Raw genomic sequence first — 23,758 nt, 5'->3', positions numbered from 1 at the left:
CATCGCGAACGCGCGGATCGACTCTGGCCGAGCTCGTCATCATGCCGGCGCCATCTTGTGGAGGCAAGGTCGGTGCTGGTGTAATACTCAGCTTGGCAGGAGTTCTCTGTGACTTGGAGGTTCCAAACAACAATTCTGTGGCTTCAGTTGAACAGGTAGGCCTCAATTCTTCAGCACTTTTAAAAGGTAATTTCTTCTGTAATTGAACTTTCATTTTTTTAACATTAGTCGCCATTATGACCCACTAATATTCCCAAAAGTAAAGATATACTTTTAATCACTTATATAAACTTTAAAGACGGCTGCTTAAAAAACTGGCTGAGGAAGGGTGGGATTGCACATCTGCCCTCTACGCCATCTTGCCACGCCCCCCCCCCATCCCTCCGTCAGTTGACACCGACTGTTATGTCTCTGTGTTACTTGGGAGACTTCTTGAATAACTTAGAGATGCAAGATTCAAATAACAGAATAGACTTTCACTCACTGATGTCTTCCACCATCTCAGGAGACTGTTCACACACACACATATGCATATACACGCGCCCAACAGTGGTGCACTGCAGTTACTACAGTGAGAAGGGTGTATTCTTACGTGGTTACAAAATAGTTCACATTCTCCTTGACTTTATAACATCCCTCCTTCTCAAGATAAAGAAAAATTTAGTGTTCTTTATCACTTTCATTGTTACATATTTCTTAAGTAACTGAACTTGTACACTAGTTTATTTTCACAACTATTTTTAAATAGTTCTTATCGATTTCGCACTGGTGGTAGTATGATGCTTTGCCATCTTGAGGATTTAGCTGTGACCGTTGGGCTCTGTGTTGCTGGTACATGTGTTGGTGATGTAACTTGTGCTTCACCTGACAACTACTCTGTTGATGTTTTGGTACTGGTGGTTGTGGTTTCTTCACGATACCTCATTTGATATTGGTGTTGCAGGCTTTGCTGGTATGAAAGCTTTCTGCTTCATCGCATCTTATGTCAGCCAGATGTGAATTCTGTTCCTCCTCAGCAGATTTCCAGAGTCTGTCTCAACAATGTATGATCTTGGTGTCTCAGCTTCCCTGATGACCTTTGCTGGGGTCCATGTTTTCAACATCAGCTCTTGAATCTGCACATGTTGCCCTCTGGCAATGTTTGAGCAAGTTTGTTAGAATGCTGGCATCCTTCTTCTTGTGCCAGTCTTCTGGTTTCCTCCTGGTCTTATGGGGGGTGTATTTTTCTTGGCAGAGTTGTTTTATATCTCCTGCCATTTAGAAGTTCTGCTGGGGACTTTATATCAGTCCTTAAAGATGTTACTCATAATCATAGAAAAGCTAGATGTGGGTCTTCTTTTGTTTTGCGACACTTAACTAGTGTGCATTTCACAGTTTGCACTTGTCTTTCTATTAACCCATGACCTTTGGGGTAGTGTGGGGTTGATGTAGTGATAACAAACCCATCCTCTGCAGCCAGCTTTCTGAATTCTTGTGTTGTGAATTGTGTTCCATTGTCACATATTACTTGTTCGGGTATTCCTTGTTCAGCAAGGAGCGCTCTCATTTCTGAGGTGATAGTTGACGCTCTCAGGTCTTCCACCCTTTTGACGAATGGAAACTTAGAGTAATTACAGGCTACTATTAAATACCACTCTTGATTCTCGGTGAACAAATCTGCTCCCATTGTGTGCCATGGCCTGGAAAGTACTTCTGTGGAAATAATTTCCTCTTTTTATTGTGTGTTTCTGTTGATGCTTTTGGATATCTTCTTCATCTGGATTTCATAATTGACAGAAATCAACTGCAACTCCTGGCAGCTATCCAGGCCTAGAATTGCTGGTCCGTCTGCATCTACGATGTGGAACGTGCAGAGGATGTTCTTTCCCTTATGGCAGCCACTGATCTTATCTCTCCTTAGCCATTTGATCATGGGTCCACCAAATACTGTTAATGTGACATTTGCTGTTTCCAATGCCCTTTTATTATGTTCTCTGGGATCATCTGGCGGTGGAGTCTGAGTGGAAGGATGTTGCTTTGTGATCCAGTATCACCTTCAGGTTAAATATCGTAGGCTTGTTCTGGATTGTCCTCTGTATTTTGGATCCTTGTGTGCAACTCGCTTCCTTCTTTCATCTCACCCAACATCTCGTGAAGGTGTATGGATTCTATATCCAGTACCTGGGTGTCAGAATCCTCTTTGTTGTTTCCTTTTATGTGGTGGATCTTCTTCTTGTCTTTTTTCTTCACTGGTATCACTGTTTTCTTCATACCAGACTTGCACATCTTCGCCCAGTGGTTTGCTTTACCACAGGCTCTACATTGAGAACTGTATGTAGGACATTTTTTTCAGTCATCAAAGGGGTGTTGTCTGACGAACTTCATGGAGATCTTGGGGGTTTGCACTTTTCTGATTGTGTTGTTTATAACATCAACCCTTCCTTCTCTTTGCTGTGGGTGGGTCTGCATAGATGGGGATTTCATTTGCATCCTCGTGACTTCGAAAGCTCTGGCTGTGTCTATAGCTTTATCCAGCTTCCAGCTATCCTTCCCTGGAAGAGACTTTTGCACTTTGGGATGGGCACTCCCTCATATTAGTTGATCAACTAATCTTTCCTCTATATCCTTAAATCTGCATTTTGCAGCAAAAGATTTTAGTCTAGTGAGGAACATCAACAGTTCCATCAGTCTCTTGCCCCACCCCCCACCCCCACTTATGAACTCTAAGGAGTACAGAGCTAGAGTTGTCAAACATTCCTAATATGCTAATTTCTTCATTCCAGGAATCATTCTTGTAAATCTCTGAATCTTCTCCAATGCCAGCACATCCTTTCAAAATGTTACCCCATATTCCAAGTGAGGCCTTATTAAAGCCTCAACATCACATCCCTGCTCTTATATCCTATTCCTCTAGTTATGAATGCCAACATTGGATTCAACTTCTTTAACATCAACCTGGAGGTTTACCTTTAGGGTATCCTACGCAAGAACTCCCCAAGTCACTTTCTACCTCTGAATTTTAATTTTTTCCCCATCCAGATCATAGCTTGCCCTTTAATTCTTTCTACCAAAGTTCATGACCATACAGTTTCCAACATTGCATTTCATTTGACTCTTTTTTGTCCATTCTAATCTTGCTAATCTCTCTGCAGCCTTTCTGTTTCATTTAAACTACCTGTCCTTCCACACAAACCAAATAAGAGCCATGGTATAACAGGAAACATACTAGCATGGGTGGGCCATTGGCTGATTGGCAGGGAGCAGAGAGTTGGAAAACAGAAATCATATTCTATTTGGCTGCCAGTTGCTAGTGGTGTTCCACAGAGGTCTGTGTTGATGTAGGTTATGGAATTAATTGCTTTCTGGCCAAGTTTGCAGATGATGTGAAGGAGTAGGAAGTGTCAAGGAAATAGAGAAGCTGCAGAATGACTTAGGCAGATTAGAAGAATTAGCATAGAAGTTGTAAATGAAATGCAACGCCAGGAAGTATACAGTCATGCACTTTGGTTAAAAAAAATTGGCAGACTATTTGTAAATGTTGATAACATTGAAAATACCCAGATGGAAAGGGACCTGGGAGTCCACATGCAGTATAGGCTGAAGGTAAACTTACAGGTTGAGACAGTGGTAAAGAAGGCAAATGTAATGCTCACATTCATTTCAAGAGGATTAGAATATAAGAGTAGAGATGTGGTTGAGAGTCTCCAAGGCACTGGTGAGAACTCAATTGGAGTATTGTGAGCAGTTTTTGGCTTCTCATTTAAGAATGGATGTGTTGATGTTGGAAAGGGTTCAGAGAAGGATCACAAAGATGATTCCGGGAAAGAAAGGGTTATCATATGAGGAGCATTTAACTCGTTGGAATTTAGGAGAATGTCGGGGGTGGGGCGGATCTAATTGAAACATTTAGAATGTTGAAAGTCAAGGACTGATAAGATGTAGAAAAATTGTTTTCCATGGTGGGAGAGGCTAGGACAAGTGGGCACAACTTCATGATTGAAGGTCATCCACTTAGAATAGATATATGGAGGAATGTCTTTAGCCAGAGTGAAGCAAATCTCTGGAATTTGCTGCCACGAGCAGTTGGGGAGTCCAAGTCATTGGGTGTATTGAAGGGAGAGATTGATAGGCTCTTTATTATTTTTATTATTATATTTTATTTTCATTTTTAAATATATTTAATAATTTTACAGAACACAAAACAGCAAAGAAGCCCCACTTCCCACCCCTTTCAAGACCCATTTAAACAAAAAAAAAGAAAGAAGTTAAAAAAAAGTCAGTGCATACAGTGTCCTGTGAAACACACAGAGAGACTGTACTAACAGTGTTTTATCCTTTAAAGAGGCCTTCTTGCTAGCCAGAAATGATTACATTCCTATAGTGGCATCAGTGAAGTGCCTATATATTCTAGGTAAGGTTTCCAAATTTTCAGGAAGGTTTTGTATCCTTTTCTAAGATTATATGTTATATTTTCAAGAGGAATACAACTGTTCATTTCCAAAGACCATCTATCAATAAAAGATTGAGATTGCTTTATTCTTGAAGGCCAGGCAGTGGGGCTGAGTGGGAAAAAGGATCAGCTCATTATTAAATGACAGGGCATTCGATGGGCAGAATGGTCTATTTTTGTATCATATGCATACTAAGCCACAAAGCCATTTATTCTGCAATCTAAAACATTAATCTGTAACATAAAAAGAGGTGGCTCCAGCACCAACCCCTGCAGTACACCTCTGGTAACTGATAGCAAACCAGAATAGGATTCCTTTATACCCACTCTCTGTTTCCTGCCAATCAGCCAATGTTCTCACCTTGCTAGTATCTTTCCTGTAAGCCCATTGGCTCTAATATTGTTAAGTAGTCTTATGTTTGGCACCTTGACAAAGGCCTTTAGAAAATCCAAATATATACAACATCTACTGTATCTTCTTCGTTGAAGCTGCTTGAGATTTCCTCAAAAAAATGCAGTAGATTTGTCTGGCAAGATTTTTACTCGAAAACAAGCTGGCTTTGGCCAATCTTGTCATGCACCTCCAGGACTGTAACCTCATCCTTGACAATCGACTCTCAACAACTTCCCAACCACCAATTTTAGGCTCAAAGGTCTATAATTTCCTTTCTGCTGCTTCCCCACAACCCCCCCCACCCACCCTGTAGTAGAGTGACTTTCGCAATTTTACACTCCCCGGAATCATGCCATAATCTATTCATTCTTGGAAGATCATTACCAATGCCGCCACAATCTCTTTAGCTACTTCTTCAAGAACCCAAGGAATTATCTACCCATACACCATTCATCTTCCCAAACACTTTCTCTCTGCTTAACCTCTTTCTATAGGTCAGACTCCTGAGTTCTGGTAACACTCTTGTTAATCTTTACTGAACCCTCTCCAGCTTGACAACATCTTTCCTGTCGCACAGTGACCAAAACTGAACACAGTACTCCAAATGGAGCCTCACCAACGTCTTTTACAACTGCAACATGACCTCCCAAATTCTACAATATTACTTTTCCCACCTTCCCAACTAATCAAGATTCTCCTGCAATTTTTGGTGACCGTCTTCACTGTCTCTAATGCCAGTCATTTTAGTATCATCAACAAACTTGTGAATCATGCCATGTTCATTTTCATCTGAAGCCTTTGCGCCTTTCATACTGCCATTGAACATGGGTTGAAACAGACAATTTTAGTGGGTATTTAGCAGGTCACCTGTCAGTGTGAACCCTTCCAACCGGTTAGGGGAGTTAAAAATCATCTGGCTCTGATACTTGGTAGGAGGCTGTATCAGAGCCCGGGTGAGTTGACTCAAAGTAGACTGGACTGCAATGTGAATGGGCAACCCACTCAACCGTCAGTGCCTGGGTACATGCGTCAGTCTGGTAGTTTTAATATCAGTGCAGTTATATTTCATTGGGCGGCTGTTGGAGCTGTCAGCACACAGCAAGTGGAGCTGTCACAGGGCGGCCAGTGGGACTGTCACAGGGCGACTAGCAGGGCTATCTGCACATGGCCAGTGGAACTGTCACAGGGTGGTCAGTGGGGCTGTCACAGGGTGACGGGCAGGGCTGCCAGGCAACGGCCGGTGGAGATGTCACAGGGTGGTCAGCGGGGCTGTCACAGGGTGACTGGCAAGGCTGTCAGTGCACAGCCAGTGAAGCTGTCACAGAGCAGCTGGCGGGGCAGTCAGCACATAGCTAGTGGAGTTGTCACAGGACAGCCGGTGGAACTGTCAGCATGTACCTATGCTTTAAATCATCTCAAGATTACTTATAATACCTAATACAATGTAAATGCTATGTAAGTAGTTGTTATACAGAAAAAAGAATCTCAGTGTTTTTTGTGATGCCAGGTATACACTCTGACAATAAATCTGAAATCAAAATGGGCAGATGGAAATACAGAGAAAAATAAAGAAAGGTGCCATTGTCAAATGAGTGCTGGGACTTCTATAGGAATACATGAAAAAGACTTGGAAATAGTTTTGGTGTTGGGGTGTATTATTATTAACCTATTCATTTTTATGGTGGAATTTATTTTTCTAACTTTAAATTTGTAACAAATTACTGCAAATTAATCATCATTTGGGGGAACCTATTAAAAAAATGCCCCAATAAATGGTACATTTTATTGCTATTAATATCAAGCTGAATATTTACTCCTTAGTGAAAAATTCTACTTATCAAGATTAGAAATAATTTTCAATATCAAACAACCATAATTCAAGTGTAGCAAAGCTGCCCCTGAAGTTTGTATAAAAATCAGGACTTATTTGAGATGGTTGTTGGACGGTTGATGACAAGGAGCATCACAGCATACTCAATTTTTAAAAATCGTTTCATTGCATAAACCTGATCACAATGTAGGTGTATCACCTTGAAGAGCAGCAGTGCGAGAATGTTCTTATGTGTACTTGTTTTATCCACATATTAATGTTGCATTTGTTTATGCAAATATGATTGAATCATATTGCTAGATTACTTCTGGGAATACTGATTAGTTTGAGAGTGTTTCTTCAATCAGCAAATTAAATTGGTTTTTGATGCAATTGGTTGGAGAGGTAATAACACATGTTTGGAACCTCCTAGCTTTGGCTTGGCTGAGGAATCCTCATATTTCACAGCTGACTGTATGGATGTGTTGAGAAGGCATTATAGATAACACTTTCCAGGTTCTAATATATCCTAATTTCAAAACATGTAATCTTCAAGGAAATGTGAGAATGATATTCTGAATTACTATCTTATTAATCCAATAAACCAAACTTTGTAGATGTAGCTTTATGTACCTTTAATTCATTGATAAAAAAGATAAAGATTTTGCATAACTTCGCATTAAGATTTTCATAACAATGAATAAACAAAGCATTTGGCTATATTTAAAGACATAATGATATTCAACTTCAAAGAGATATACAAGAAGAAATAAGATGAAACAAGATGAAACAAGATGAATTTAAAGAAAATTATCTCGAACTTGCATCTCCTTCATGGATCATTGAAGAATAAGCTGCAGACTCTTGGTCCACTCAGATATTATGACATATTACATCATAATCACTATGGTAACACTACAAACAATACTTTTTCTTAAAGAGATGGACACAAAATTAACTAAGAATCAAAAGCACAAGGTTTTAACCTTTACAGGCATCACTCAAGTGTGTTGGTCATCAATTGAGTGAGCTGGGTTATGGAGGGGACAATGGAGAGCTCTTGTGAAATCATAAAGTTCACCTATGTTGTTGCAAGAGATACTAATAAAAGAAGCCCTCATACCTATTATTACTTTACATTGAAATCAATTGATTTGAACAAACTTGGCTTTGTACTTGACACCTACATGCTCAGTGACACCTAATGCAACTGCCAGTGTGAATCGAACCCCCAAAACATTTTCTTGGGAATTTTATGAACTTCATTGAGTTTCAATCCAAATTTTTTCACAAGAAATTGTGCCCTGGTAGATTATAGAGCATCATAAACAATCTGATTTTCTCGTAAATTTTGGAATGTGTTTCCATTTTTTTTTGCAGATTTGAGGTTACTTTCAAGGAAAACAGACATTTTCACAAGATGCCAAGAAATTATGATCTATTTTTGAAAACAGATAGAAAATCATTTAGTTGAACTCTGTGACTTACTATTGGCATCCTGAATCTCTTCATGATCACAAGTACAAGAAGTAGTGGTTTGTGTCTCCATTGTCACTGTCCGTGAAGAACCAGGAACGGCACCTGTAAGGATCATTTCTATTGTTTTTTCAATCCTTTGTCGAGCTTGGCACTGTATTAAAGCTGTGGAAAACAAAAACATTCTCTATGCATAGTTCGATGAGAGAAAAGGAAGGCACCAAAAAAATCTCTGTATCCCCCTGCATAGCCGCGGATGAATTGAGAAGAACCCAATCCAAGGTGAACCCACACAAGGTGACAAAACCTGACAACATATGTGGCCAGGTTCTAAAGGACCACAAAGACCAATTAACGGAAGTCTTTATGGACAATTTCATAATTTTACTGCAGCAGTCCATCATTCAAAACAACCTGGTATCTAAGAGGGTTACAATAACAGGCCTCAATGACTCCCATCCTGTGGCAACGACCTCCACCATTATGAAATGCTTCAATCATCTAGTGATGAACACATCAAAGCAAACTCCATTTCAATTCGCCTAAAGAAGACACCTTTCCACAGACGATACGATGGCCTTGTCATTTCACTGTGTCCCAGCCCACCTGGAGAACAATGCCTCATATGCCAGGCTGCTGTTCATTGATTTCAGCTCTGTGTTTAATATGATAATTCCCCAGAGGCTGGTGGAGAAGCTGTCCTCGATGTGACTCAACACTCCCCTCTGCAACTGGATTCCGGACTTTCTAATGGGAAAACCACAGTCTATCCAGGTCGCTAGAAGAAAGTTGAGCACCAACACATGGAGCATTGGTTCACCTCTGGCTTGTGTGCTCAACCTGCTCTTGTTCATACAACTGACACATGATTGCATCACCAGATCCAGCTACAACAGTGTCATCGTTTGCAGATGACACAACAGTAGTTGTCCATATCAACAACCATGATGAGTCGCACTACAGAGAAGAAGTGGAAAATCTCATGATATGGTACGAGAGTAACAATCTGAGCCTCAACGTGGACAAGATGAAGATTCATAGACTTCAGGAAGACAAGGAACGACCACCCTCCGCTGCACATCAACAACTCAGTAGTGGAGAGAGTAGAGAATACCAAGTTCTTTGGAGTTCACTTAACTCATGACCTATTGTGGTCACACAACATCTCCTCTCTTGTCAGGAAGGAGCAACAGCGACTGCACTTCCTGAGAAGACTGAAATGGCCAAGGCTACTGACCACCATTATGTTTACCTTCAATATGAGCTCTATTGAGAATGTCCTATTGAATGTGGTACAGTTGCTGCAGAGAAATAGTCAATCCACAGGACCATAAGAGCAGCAGAGAGGATCACTAGAGTCTCTTCCCCTTCGAAGTGATCTACAAGGATCATTGTCTGAAGGGGGCTGTACAAAATTATTTCAGCTTCTCCCATTGGGTAAAAGATACAGGAGTATCAGAACTAGCACCTTCCCACAGGCAGTGAGAATGCCGAACAATCAAAGGAACTGCTCATCTGAACCATCCAAGACTCTCACATTCACAAAACAATTTCTATTTATTTATTGATTTATTTGTATTTATGAATACAAATAAATGTCCTGCATGTGTATTGTTTGTCTGTATTTGTGTTATGTCTGGTTGTATGTATGCTTTTTATGCACTGAGGACTGGAAAACACCATTTCGTCAGGTTGTACTCATATAAATTGATGAAAGAGTTAGAAAGGCAAAGAACATTGGGAGGTAACTCTTCAGCTTGCTGTGTGGCCAGTTCACCAGTAATGGAGTGATGAAATCTGGATGGAGAAATCTAAGGTTTGTACAACAGTGGAGATCTCTGATTACTGGGCGAGAGAAGTAGTGAGGCCATCAAGTGATTTGAAAACAAATGGGAGAATTTTTAAATCAACGAGTTGCTGGACTCTATTGTAGTTTAGCAATCACGAGCAATGGTGCTCAGGACTTGATTCATGCACTATTTCAGTGACTAACCACTCTTGTTAAGAGAGAATGAATTATTTGCACCTCAATTCTCCTCTGATCAGACTGAAGTGATTGAGGTCATTTGTGATAACTAGAATATTTTCTAGTGATCTTCTCAAGCGACTGAAATGAGGAATTACATAAAAGTCTATGGGGGGGTTCCTTGTTTTGGCTGAGCTTGGAAATCCTAGTATTTTGCAGCTGACTCTGCAAAGACATGTCAAACAAATGGCACTATTACCAACCTAACCATCAGAGACAATTAAACCCCCCCCCCCTTAAGTATTCTGAGGATATATTCTGAATTTATTTCCCCTTCAACTGCGGGTAACTTCCTTTAGTTTTACTGCTCTGGTCAAGGGAAGGTTTCTTGTAATGATAAGACTTCAGTTCATGACAATCAGTCATTAGAAAGTTTAAATTAGAATTGTCTCAGATTATCACCTGAATGGTTCAACCATCCAACAACTACTTGAGATGGTTCTTCTTTGATGTACTTAACAGTTAAATGAAAATGAACTCAGATGAAATTTCAGTGATCATCATTGAGAGCAGACATTAAAGAATTTATGAATAGAGAAAATTTTATCTATTCCTATAGTCAACGGTGGCAAAAGAAAATCCCATGTGAGTCATCTTTCACTTGACAAGCACCACAGAACAATTCAAAAGCTACTGAAAATAGTAAGTTCAAATGCCATCTCTTTTTAAACAATTGATGTATTTTCTCAATCTAGAATTGAAACAACTTTATTTTGGTGTGTAATTTCAAAGGAAATTATATGAATAGATTTGGTCAGATGTTTTGAATCGTATATCATAGAGTATATTTTAATTGAAGAACTGGTAGTATTAAGTTGGTTGAGTTACTGACCTGTAAGAACACAACTCTCATGTTTCACCATGGCTACAGTTCAACTGTAAGGCTGTTATCACAAATAAAGTTCACTTGAAACTTCATTAATGAAGAAGTGATAATTTCAAGTGCACCAAAGTGCACTTAACATGCAGTTGTTGTTCCTTTTGTATAAAGCAGCATATTTTGGTTCAGAGAAAAATTAAAGAGTAAATTTTTCTCATCTACCACAACAATTTTGTCAGATGAGGAGAATCCATGCAAGACCAGTGTTTGTTTGCTATTTGCATGAGAAAAAAGTGTTTGGCAAAAATATGACCTGTATAGTGTATTTAGTACTACAAATTTTAAAAATTGCAAACCATCTGTCATCTTATTTTTGTCTCTGGCTTGCAATAATCAATTTTTTTTTGGGGGGGGGAGGGGTGTTAAAACATCAGTAATGTTTCCTTGGGCACAAGAATACCTGTCAATATATAATCACTTGCCAATAAAATTCTTATGCTGACCTGATCCCAATAAATGGAAGTGGTTATAAACAGGGCAGTAAAATTAATATCAACAAGTTACTTAGCAACATAACAATACTGAAAGAGTGCAGACAGTGTTTTTTTCTTTTATATTGTGTCTGTTTGACAGAAAGTCCACAATTCTTTAAAATATGTACATGCCCCTGTAAGAAACAATTTCATAAATTACAGTTTCAACTGTCATTCCAGTATTTGTGACTGGTTTCAACTGCTGTGCTGTGATTTAAGATATGTACTGCAGTTTAACCAACTTATAAATGATTGATGACATGCCACTGGAAACAAATATCCCATATTGACTTACCAGGGGACAATTTTGCTGGTAATGCTTCAGGAATACCATAAATCGGATAGAGCCAGCGAACTGCAACAATTCCGCCCTCCTTCGATCTACAAAAGCTAATGCAGAATATAATTACTGGTACATGCACAAAACTTGTGGATTTACATATATTTGGGACTTAAAGCTCATTCATGAGCTGCTCAAACCTTACCTATAGCACCTAATAGCCTGAACATGCCTGGGATTATCTGATCACACCTAATAGCCTGAATAAGCCTGGGATTGTCTGATCTCGGAAGCTAAGCAGGCACAGAACTGGTCAGTATTTGGAGGGGAGACCGCCTAAGAACACCAGGTGCTTTAGGTTTCTGTGAGGTCCATACTGGACAAAGCAACTCTCTGTCTGCCTTATGTTAGATAAAAGTTTAAAAATTTCATGTATGTTACATTCGTGGCAATAATGGAACCTTCACCTTTACCATTTGCAGTGCCAGTACAATTATACTAGTGTAGTGCCATCCATGCTAGTATGTTTCCTGTTATACCATGGCTCTTATTTGATTTGTGTGGAAGGACAGGTAGTTAAATGAAACAGAAAGGCTGCAAGAATAGACAAAAGTTATCTCCCACTCTACCAGTTACCATGTAGATAATTTTCTCATTCATCAGCTGGGCACTAATTTTGGGGAATGAAGCACTTCCCTCGTTTATAACCTGTCTTATTAACATCCTCTTGAAATTCAACTGCCCATGTCTTCCCAAAGCATCATCTGTCATATTTAGTAAGATGTCAACACCTTTTTTTTGTGTACTTTCCGAACCAGAATACTCACTTACTGCAAAAATAAATAAGTTTGAAGATGCTCTCATTACATGAAATGCAATCTGGAAGATGAAGGACAAGATAGGGTTGATAGAGATTGGGAAGCAAGTCATGACCAAAGCCTGAACACAATGGTGTGAGCACAAAGGGAGAAGAGGAATTGAGAATAATTAATCAGAGAATTATATGACCTGTGGAATGAGAAAAAAATACAGAGCTGTGTATTGACCCACACCAATGTCTATCCATGACCTCATGCACTGCCAAACTGAGGCTACCTACAAAATGAAAGAACAACACTTAATATTCTATCTGGGCACTCTCCAACCAGCCGGCAATAACATCTTCTCCAGTTTCCCCTTTAAAACCCTTCCTGAGTCTCTCTCTCTCCCTAGTCCTCTTTCACTTCCTCCAGCTCCTGACCCCCTTCCTTTCCCTCTCCTTTCTATTCAGTGAGCTACATTCACCCCATCAACTCAACTTTTTTTCTCTTCTACCCTCCCACCCACATCCACCTACAACCTCTTACCTGTTGGCTTGTACTCCTCACTTCTTTCCTCTCCACCATCCTCCTTTTAATTCAGGCATCTTCCTACCTTTTGCCCATACCGTGACAAGGAGCTCAAGCGCAAAACATTGTTTGCCTTTCATTCCTATGGATGCTTTGTGACCTGCTGAGTTTCTCCAGCACTTTTGTGTATTGCACTGCAATCACATGTTCTCATCTTGCTTGTATTGTCAGCAAACTCACATAGGTTACATTCTTGTCTTTCATTTTTATGATTCAGGTGAAACCATTTGCTTCCATCTTATATCTTTACATCAAACTGACATTGCGTGATCACCCGCAGTAAGCAATCATTTTATTCTGTATTTACATCAATGTGTGTTAAAGTGTTGAATTTATTTAATTTATTATTTAAAAGTTATTAAAATAAATATTCCTGCTTGCATATTTGATGTGCCTGTATTTTACCTTTTCATTTCTTGAGATGTTGTATGAGGCAAAGTACAACACCAAGACCTTCCATCCTGCTTCTTAATTTGGACCACCAGCACACCCTCATACAATATCATGTCATCTGGTGCAAATATCAAAGGGATGTCCAATTTCTCTTTTGGTGCAAGTAATATATCTATTCAAATGAATAATGTATGGTATTAGTATGCATTGTCAAAAAATCTTAAGTCCCAAAGTCATGAGATGTGTAATTCACCTATTGTAATTTCACATTTGACAAATCTAATTTGACAGATTAGATTCTGTAAACGGCTTGATGGAACAAAACGCCAACTGCAAGAAATATGATTCATCACACAGACAACTCAGTTGATATGCAATTTATCACTGATAATAAATGTAAGATCATTTAAACCACATTATTAAAAGTTAAAAATATTAAATTATAAATTACACTGTTATCTCATGGGGAGGGAAGTTGTATATGCATAAAATTGGAAATCATTCCAACATCTTTACAAAGATGAGTCATCGTTTAGTCTTCGTTGGATTTGTAAATACAAGCTGTGGTAATATCACAAACTTTTCCAGTGAATTGTCCTTCACACCCAGAACTTTTCAGTTCAATATATTCCATGGAAAACATGGGGTGTAAAGTTCTCACTTACTAAATTCAGCATTTTCTTCAACAAAGTTGGCCTCAAGCTTCTTGTGTCTCCTGTTTAATTGTTTTGGTTGTTAATGAGCAGGAGGTCAGGTCCAGGAAAAGGGAAATGATGCATTGAAAAATGTAGAGTTTGTTGCTGAGTAAGATTTGGATTTGTCAAGCTGAGCTTGAGACCTGAGACCTGGGGACCTCAGTGGTAGGAGGGATAGATGTTGGAGATCTCTGGTCAGGCCTGGGTGAGATGGGACCACAAATGATCAATGGCGTGGTTCATAGGCTTATTGTCATTATTCTGCGGGGGGTTTTTTTGTCCTTTATGTTTATATGCAATGCCGTTATCAGAACACAGCAAAACTGTAAAAGATTTCAGGCCCTTTGTATTAATTATTGATAGAAACATAGAAGATAGGAGCAGGAGTAGGTCATTCGACCCTTCGAGCCTGCTCTGCCATTCAACGAGATCATGGCTGATCTTAAAGTTCAGTACCCCGCCCCTGCCTTCTCTTCGTAACTTTTAATACCCTTATACTGAAGAAATAGATCTAATTCCCTCTTAAATATATTTAATGAACTTGCCTCTCCTGCCCTCTGTGGCAATGAATTCCACAGATTCACCACCCTCTGGGTAAATAAATTCCTCCTCATCTCGGTCCTAAATGGTTTGCCTATTATCCTCAAACCATGGCCCCGGGTTCTGGATTTTCCCATCATTGGAAACATCCCATCTGCATCCATTCTGTCCAGTCCTGCCAGAATTTTATATGTCTCTATGAGATCCCCTCTCAATCTTCTAAACTCCAGGGAGTACAATCCCAATTTGCGCAATCTTTCCTCATAAGTCATTCCTGCCATTCCAGGTATCAGCCTGGTGAATCGCCTCTGCACTCCCTCCATTGCAAGAACATCCTTCCTTAGATAAGGTGACCAAAACTGCACACAATACTCCAGGTGGGGTCTCACCAAGGCCCTGTACAGCTGCAGTAAGGTATCCTTGTTCCTATACTCAAACCTTCTTGATATGAAGGCCAACATACCATTTGCCTTTTTAACCGCCTGCTGTACCTGCATGCTCGCCTTCAGAGACTGAAGTACAAGTACCCCTAGGTCTCTCTGCACTTCCCCATCTCTTAATCTATTGCCATTCAAATAGTAATCTGCCCTCCGGTTTGTATTACCAAAGTGGATAACCTCACATTTATCCACATTGTAGTGCATTTGCCATGTATCTGCCCAGTCCCTCAATTTATCCAAATCACACTGGAGCTTCCTGACCCCCTCTTCCGTGCACACAACCCCTCCTAGCTTAGTGTCATCTGCAAATTTGGAGATATTACATCCAATCCCCTCATCCAGATCATTAATGTAAATTGTGAACAGGTGGGGTCCCAGTACAGATCCCTGTGGCACCCCACTGGTCACCGCCTGCCACTCAGAAAACGAGCCATTTATCCCAACTCTCTGTCCTCTACCTGCCAGCCAGTTCTCAATCCACATCAATACTTTGCCCCCAATCCCATGAGTCTTGATTTTGGAAGCCAGTCGTTTATGCGGGACCTTATCGAAGGCCTTTTGTAAGTCCAGGTACACCACATCCACTGGCTCTCCCCCATCTATTTTACCTGTCACCATCTCAAAGAATTCCAATAGATTTGTCAAGCACGATTTACCTTTTGTAAATCCATGTTGACTCTGTCCGATCCCTTCTCTGCTAGTCATATGCTCCGCTATTACATCCTTAATAATGGATTCCATCATTTTGCCCACTACTGATGTAAGGCTCACCGGCCGATAATTCCCCGCTTTTTCTCTACCCCCCCTTTTTAAATAGTGGGGTAACATTAGCTACCCTCCAATCCATGGGTACTGATCCTGAGTCTATCGAGTTCTGGAAAATAATTCTTAAAGCATCTGCTATCTGAATGGCCACTTCTTGAGTAGCCTAGGATGTAGATTATCAGGCCCTTGGGATTTATCTGCCTTCAATAATGACAAATTTTATTTAAATAGCAGCATAGTTTCCTTTACATCAGAAAAGCATCAGAGAAAGAAAAATCTCTCAATAACCCATGGACTGGCGATGAGGGAAGCAAAACAACAGGATGTCTTTTGGTCCATTTTAAAACATGAATGCAAGTTTTGGAAGCAGAGAGATAAGAGAGAAAATTCCATGGATCCAGGCCCTGGCAACTAAAGGCATGATCGGTAATGGTGGATCGAGTAAATGTGAGAATGATCAAAAGATTAGAATCACGAAGGTGCAGATTTATCAGCAAGTTAGTATGCTGGATCAAGTTGCAGAGAAAGAGAGTGACAAAGTCATGAAGGGATTTTGAGAAAATGCTGATCTGCTGCTTAACTGGAAGCTAATGCAGAAGCAAAGTTATAGTCATAAAAGAGGCTCTTAAAATAAGTGGTATGTGTTGGTTAGAATTTTCCAAAATTTCCAAGACTGGAGCGAAGGTTTCAAGAACTCACAAATCTAACTTCCTTATCCTTATTCAGGAAGTATGTAAGGAAAGCAGGAATCTGTATCTTTTGTTGGGAAAATGCTTGACCTTTTATTGAAGGTGTAATATCAAGGAAATTGGAACATTCTGGCAACATCAACATGTTTCTTTGAAAGGGAAATCATTTTAAATATTCCTTTGAAGTAATGTGCTGTGAAGAAACAGGCGCAGAAAATTTAAAATCCTGGTATGAGAGGCAATGTATTGACAGAGATTCAAGATTTGACTGGCTAACAGAAAACTATGATTTAACACCAATGGGACTTTTTCTTCTTAGTATGGCACATTAATGCTGGGGCCTCGCCTTTGACTATTTAAATAAATGATTTGGATGAAGGCATCAATACTTTGGTTCTTAAATTTGCTGCTTTGATGGTGAAGAGGGGAGGCTATGTTTTTTGAAGAAGGAGGATATCTTGGATAATCTGGACTGGAAGACTACTTTTTGGGAAATAGATGCAGTCAGAGGAATGAAGAGAAAGGAATAGAATCCTTACAGAGGTCTGGATGTGAAGGAGTATAGTCGAGATAGTTGTGGAAGATCATAGGTATGTAAAATATGTCTATAAAATGTTTGTATCATGAGATGGAGACAGAGAGATCAAGAAAGGGAAGAGTGTTGCTAGAGATAGACCAAATAAATTTGAGATCAGGTTGAATGTTAGCAGCAAAGTGAATAAAGTTGATGATCTCATCATTAGTGCATGAGGTAGTACCAATGTAGAGGTCAATATAGTGGAGGAAAAGTTGATGAGTCTTGCCAGTGTAGGCTTGCAGCATGGATTGTTCCACAAAGATAACAAAAAGGCAAATGTAGCTGGGACCCATACTGTAGATACTCCTTTGACTTGGAAACAGTGAGAAGAGTTAAAGAAGAAGTTATTGAGTGTGAGAACAAATTCTGCCAGGCAGTGGTGGTGGAGGGGGACTAGTTCAGTCTGTTGTTATGTAAGAAATAGAGCTGAGGTAATATGATACTAGGTTGGTAGGGCAGGAGCATGCAGAAATAATGGGTCTTACTGGATAATTAGGGTTGTGTATCTCGGGTAGGTGGCAGAACTTTGCATGCGGGAATGGGAAACAGTGAGGTTGGAGGTAGTGGGAGGGAATGAGCAGAATTGATGAGGTTAGAGTTGGTACATGAGATTGTGGCTTGATGTTCTTTGGTGGGGTCCTGTTGAAGGGGTACTTAAGAGATGGTATCTGGGAGCTGTTGTTTGATCTTGGCAAGGTAGACATCAGTGCACAGACTACACCAGCACCACCCTTGTCTGCCACTTTAAGAGGTTGGGGTTTATGTGGAGGGCAGAGCATTCGGAGGGGGTGAGATTAGAATAAGAGAGGGGAGTAGCAAAGTTGAGATGGTTGGTGTCTCAGTGGTAAATAGAATATAAAATTCCAGAGAAGACAGCCAGCCAGGATGAGATATCCAAGAGGAGAAAGAAGGCTTAAGACAAGAGAAGAGGTCTTCAATGGGTATGGAGAATCATGGTGGAAGAAGTGGGCATGAAGATGGATAAGACGGAAGAAGAGCTCAGATTGTGGTGTGCATAGAACTCATCAAGGTGTGGGCGAAGGCGGATGAAGGTGAGGCCTCTACGGGACAGTGTTCCGCTTGGAGATGGGAAGGTCAGAAGGGATTGTAAAGACCTATCAGGGGACAGAGCGGGAGTTAGTGTGATGGAGGATGTTCGGGGGAAGAGTGTGGAGGGTGGGGGATCAGGGGTTGAGAAAGTTGAGGATTAAGGAAGTCAGAGGAAATTGTAGGGAGGGTAGGTTTAGAGGGGGGTGGTGGAATGTCGGGGTGGTCAGGGGGTGGCGATGGTAGATAGAGGAGGTCAGTGGGAGGAGGTGGTGGGTACGGGGTAATGAAGAGGGGACAGATGTATACAGTTCATCAAGTAAGTGGATAAAAAAATCTGGTAAATCAAGAATGAGGGAAATTTGTCCATTTTGGGATTACAAACTCATGCAGTATCTTATTATCTAAATGATTAAAGATTGTAAAAGAATGGATTTGGCTATCTTCATCACAAAACACAACTGTGCAGATATATAGAGTAGTCAGAAAGGTTACAGATTATCAGCAATTATTACTTGTGGAATTGAGTATAATGATGGAGATAAAATTCAAATTAGGAACTGTAGATGCTGGAAGTAAAAAAAAACCAGAAAATATTGGAAATGCAGAGATCAGCCCCCATCAGTGAATAGAAAAACAGAATTAAAACATTGTGTCAAAGACACTTTCTCTGAACAGGAAAGAAAAGTGTTAGTTTAAAGCTACAGACAGTCCGGGGGATGAATGGATAGGGCAAAGGGAATAACTCTAATACTGTAGCTACTTTGGGAATGAGCTGCTGATGGAGTTATCGGTTAAAAGGTTAACAAGGGCAACACGAGAGAGAAAAACAAGTACCACACTTGGTCCTCTCCTCCAAATCATTCATGTATAGTTGCAGGTGCAGCATTGATCTCTGTGGAAATCCACAATCACTGATTGCCGCACAAAAAATAAAACCACCCATTTATCCCCTTATTTCTGTCTTCTTTTTGTGAAGCAATCCTCCATTCATGCTAATAAATCCATTAACCCCATCTCAGTGCATCCTTCTCTTTGGTAGAAGTCTTCTGGATAGCACCTTGTCAAACACCTTCTGGAAATCCAAGGATACTATTTTCACCTATTCCTCTCTATCCACCTCTCTACTTAGATTCTCCAAGAATTCCAATAAATTAGTCAAACAAAGAGGTAAGAAGAAAAATGTTGCATCTCCTGCAATAATGATGAGAAGGAAGTAGTTGCTAGAGAAGGAAGAACAGATCTCTGAGTCACAAAGGGAACATTCCCTTCCAAATGTTGAAAGTGATGTAAGAAAAAGATATGCCTGGTTGTGGAATCTTGTTAAAATGAGTGAAACTTGCAAAGGAGAACTACAGCTACAGAGAGTTGCACTTGAGTGAAATTGAGCACTTGTGAGACCACCACTGCAGTACAACATGCAGCCTTGGTCACCTTATGTAAGGAATAGTGTTAATAAGTTGTAAGCCATTCAGAGAGGGTTTAACTGGACAAGTGCCAGAAATGAGCAGGTTGTCTTTGGAAGAAAATGGGCAGTTATACTTGTATCCAGTGGAGTTTAGAAGAGAGGATGTAATTCAAATTAAAAGGATCCTGAGGGACTTCAACAGGATGGATGTGAGAGGATGTTTCATTTTGTGGGTTAATAATAAGGAATCTCTTTTAAAATGAAGAGTTGTCCATTCACATGGGAAAGTTATTCTCTCAAAAGGCACATCTTTTGAATTCTCATTCTAAAAGGGCAATGGTTGCAGAGTGTGGACATATTTTTATGCCAAGATTGAGCTAAGTCAAAAATGAGTGAAAAGTAACCATGCAGACATGAAAATGCAGAACCGAGGTTAGAAATCTCTTGTTGTTGATTAGCTATTATGTAATTTAAGGCAGAATAAACATGAGAGGCTGAATGGTCTATTCCTCCTGATTTATCATCCAAACTTCAAAGTTCAGATTTATTATCAGAGTAGATACATGACATCACATATGACCCTGAGATTCCTTTTCCTGAAGACCATGGAGAATTTCTATTTATTGATAGTGCAAAAAAATATATACTCAAGAAAATAAATGTAGACAAAAGAGAGAATTGTAAACAAAGGAAATGCAAAACAACTGTGCAGTACAGAGATAAATATTCAACAATAATTCATGTGCAAAGTAAGAACCCTTAAATGGGCCTCTGGTTGAGTTTGTTTAGGAGTTTGATGGTTTAGGGGTAGCAACTGTTCCTGAACCTGGTGGCACAAGTCTTGTGGCACCTATAGATCTTTCCTGATGGCAGCAACGAGAACAGAATCTGTACTGGCTGGTGTGGAACCTTGATTTGCTGTAGATCTCCAATGTTAGTATTCCATGTAGATTTTGTCAATGGTAGGGAGAGTTTTGCCTGTAATGTACTGAGCTGTGTCCACTAGCTTTGCTGGGTTCCCCCCATACCAGGCCATGGTACTTTGGTCTGCACACTTTCCATTACACATTTGAAGAGGTTTGCCAAGATTTCTGAAGTCATACCAAACTCCACAAAGTCCTGAGAAAGTAGAGGCACTGATGTGCTTTCTTCATGATGATATTTGTGTGTTAGGACCAGAAAATTACCTCAAAAATAGTGATTCCCAGAAATTTAAGTATTCTAGCCCTCTCCACCTCTTATCCCTCAATGATCACTGGATCGTACACATCTGGTTTTCCCCTCCGGAAGTTACTAATCAGCTCCTTGGCTTTGGTGGTTTTGAGTGCGAGATTGTAGATGATGTACCATTCAGCCAAGTTTTCAATCTCCCTCCCGAGTGCAGACTCATTGCCCCCAGTATACAACCCACTATGGTATCATCTGCAAATTTGTAGATGGTCTTATTGTAATACCAAGCTGCACAATCATAGGAGTTATAGAGCAGGGGGCTAAGAATGCAGACCTATGGTGCTCCACTACTGATGAAGATTGTGGAGATGTTCTTACCAATTCTCACTGATTGTGGTCTGGAGGCGAGGAAATCCAGGATCCAATTACACAATGGTGTGCTGAGGCCCAGGATTTTGAGTTTGCTATTCAGTTTTGAGGGGATGATGCTGTTGAATGCTGAACTGTAGTCAATAAAGCACATCTTGATTTATGCATCTTTTCTGTTCAGGTGTTCGAGGGCTTTGTGTTGAGCCAGTGAGACTGCATCTGCTGTAGACCTGTTACTGCAGTAGGCAAATTGGAACAGATACATGTCTCCGCTCAAACAGGAGAAAATATGCTTCAACACCAGCCTCTCAAATCACTTCATCACTGGTCAGTCATCAATGAAGCAGGTTACCACACTCTTCTTTGTCACAGGTATAATTGAGGCCTGCTTGAAACAGGTGGGTTCCTGCCGGAGTGAGATGTTGAAGATATCCGTGAATACACTGGAAAGTTAGTCAGCACAGGTTTTCAGTACTCATTCATACTGGATGCTTTCCCTGGATCCACTTTCCTGAAGGCAGCCCATATGTCATCCTTGGATACTGATAGAAGATTATAAGTGTCAAGGGGATGTGCTGTGGCTCTTCCTTGTTCTGGTGATTATGTCAGGCGTAGAAGGTATTGAGTTCATCTGGGAGTGAAGCTTTGCTATCTCCTACTGCACCAGATTTGGTTGTTGTCAGGTCAAACCTTTTTTTTTTGTTTTCAAATCATGCCAAAGGTTTGCATATAGAATGAGAGGGAGTCAGTTATATTCCAAAAGGGTACACTGAGAGCAGAAGAAAAGTTATCACAGATGATTTTTCCTGAATGATACATGGTTCAAAAAAGATGGTGGAAAATCTTTGGAATGTCAATGATGTGGTGTGGTCAACTACATCAAAGGCTTCAGGACAATCAAAATTGAGATAAGTTAGTTCGATCACAATCACACGTTGGTGGAGGCAGCATTAATAAAAACTGGCAATGGTGGAAACATGATTGAAGAAATTCAAACATTGATTTTCAAATGGGGCATGAGTTTGGGAGGCTGCAATATGTTCAAAGGGGAAAGGCAGTTTGGAAATGGATTCATTTGCAAGAATGGAAGAGTCAGTATTGTTTTTTGAAGGGAGGATAATAAAGACACATCTGATAAAAGAGATTAAGTAACACAATCAACTCATGCAAGGACCAGGGAGGGATTATGGAAGTCATAAATTAAGGGCAAAGGCAAGCAAAAAATTGTATTCATGGACAAAATAAGGTTGTTGTTGGCATTGGAAAATAAATCAAATACATGAGGGAAATAAATACTTTGGAGCGAGAGGAGAAAAATGTTTGCAGTCCAGCAGTGTGGATTGGGGAAATGAGGGAAGTCAATTGCAAAGGCAGCTGATCAAATGGTTTCCATCTTGAAAACAAATAACATTAAATGATGATTGTAACAAAATTATAACAACTGGAAAAAAATGTATCCATCTTTCAGCCAGCTGATTCATCTTCAGGAGAAGCAACAGCCAGATGGAAATAATAAGGCAAAAGAAAGAACAAGATAAATGTGATCATCTCCAACAAGGGGCCAAGGGATTGTAATTAATCCCAGCCCAGCAATTGCAAGGCAGGTTGCACAGCAATTTCAATTTGCTCACTTATTATAAACATTTAAAGGTTCATTCAATGCCAACTATGCTGTTAGTTTAGTCAAATATAATGAACAATAAACAATATTTGATGTTCGAAGGAAAGGTGTGTTAATGAAATGTAAATCCAGGTTTTCTCTCTCTACAGATCCGCATGAATATTTCTGATGAAGGGTACCAGACATAAAATGTGAACTGCTTTTCTTCCCACAGATACTGCCTGATTTGCTGAATCAAAAATCATTTTTGATTGTTATTTCAGATTTCTGGTACTGCACATTTTCATACAGCATTTTCAGTATTTGTTGAACTTATCGCAATGAAAACTATATTTTTTTACCAGCTCAGAGGAAGTCTATTGTTCAGTCATTGCTGCAGGCAGTTGCCGTCAAAGTGAATATTACCTGGGAAATAATGAAAAACTGTCAAAAATGGAAGAGAGAGAGGAAGGCAGGAATTTCTGGTGTCCTTGATGAAGAAAATAGAAAGAGGGAGTGGTGTCCAATATCTGCAGAGAATTAATGCACTCTCCAGAGATGTAGTCAAAAGATCATGTGAACAGATGTCTGCAGTGGTCAATGCAATGCCCTTCTCTCCTGAACTGGCTGCAAAGCGCATGAGCAGTTCAGATCCCAATTGTGTAGTATTTTTAAAATTACACATCAATGACAGTGAGGAACCAGGCATGACTATCCCACAATGAGGGCAGAAGGCAAGAAGGATCTGAGTAAGAGCCCGCACATGTGGCAGAGAAATTAAGACATTGATGAGTGTGGCTTAAGGAAAAGGCAAATGCATTGGGATCTCTGATAGAACGCCTCTGTCAAATATCATTGACAACTTGGGAGAGGGGCTTTGTGCAAAATTCACAGCCTATCTCTATTTGG

The 23,758-nt window shown here is 40.0% G+C and overlaps 1 protein-coding gene across 5 annotated transcripts in view; it reads right to left on the bottom strand.

The window, feature by feature from the left end:
* The window catches only part of LOC138738909 (cilia- and flagella-associated protein 47-like), a 614,550-nt gene that overhangs the window by 73,098 nt on the left and 517,694 nt on the right, over nt 1-23,758 (bottom strand). For all 5 annotated transcript variants that reach the window (XM_069890090.1, XM_069890088.1, XM_069890089.1 and 2 more), the window contains 3 exons: nt 13,562-13,721; nt 11,784-11,878; nt 8,122-8,274 (listed from right to left, as the gene is read on the bottom strand). In XM_069890090.1, the coding sequence (XP_069746191.1) occupies nt 8,122-8,274; nt 11,784-11,878; nt 13,562-13,721 (408 nt within the window). The remainder of the gene's footprint in view (nt 1-8,121; nt 8,275-11,783; nt 11,879-13,561; nt 13,722-23,758) is intronic.

The sequence above is a fragment of the Narcine bancroftii genome, chromosome 7 (assembly GCF_036971445.1).
Source record: "Narcine bancroftii isolate sNarBan1 chromosome 7, sNarBan1.hap1, whole genome shotgun sequence".
In the NCBI taxonomy this organism is placed as follows: domain Eukaryota; kingdom Metazoa; phylum Chordata; class Chondrichthyes; order Torpediniformes; family Narcinidae; genus Narcine; species Narcine bancroftii.
This window is presented reverse-complemented; position numbering and strand designations above follow the sequence as displayed.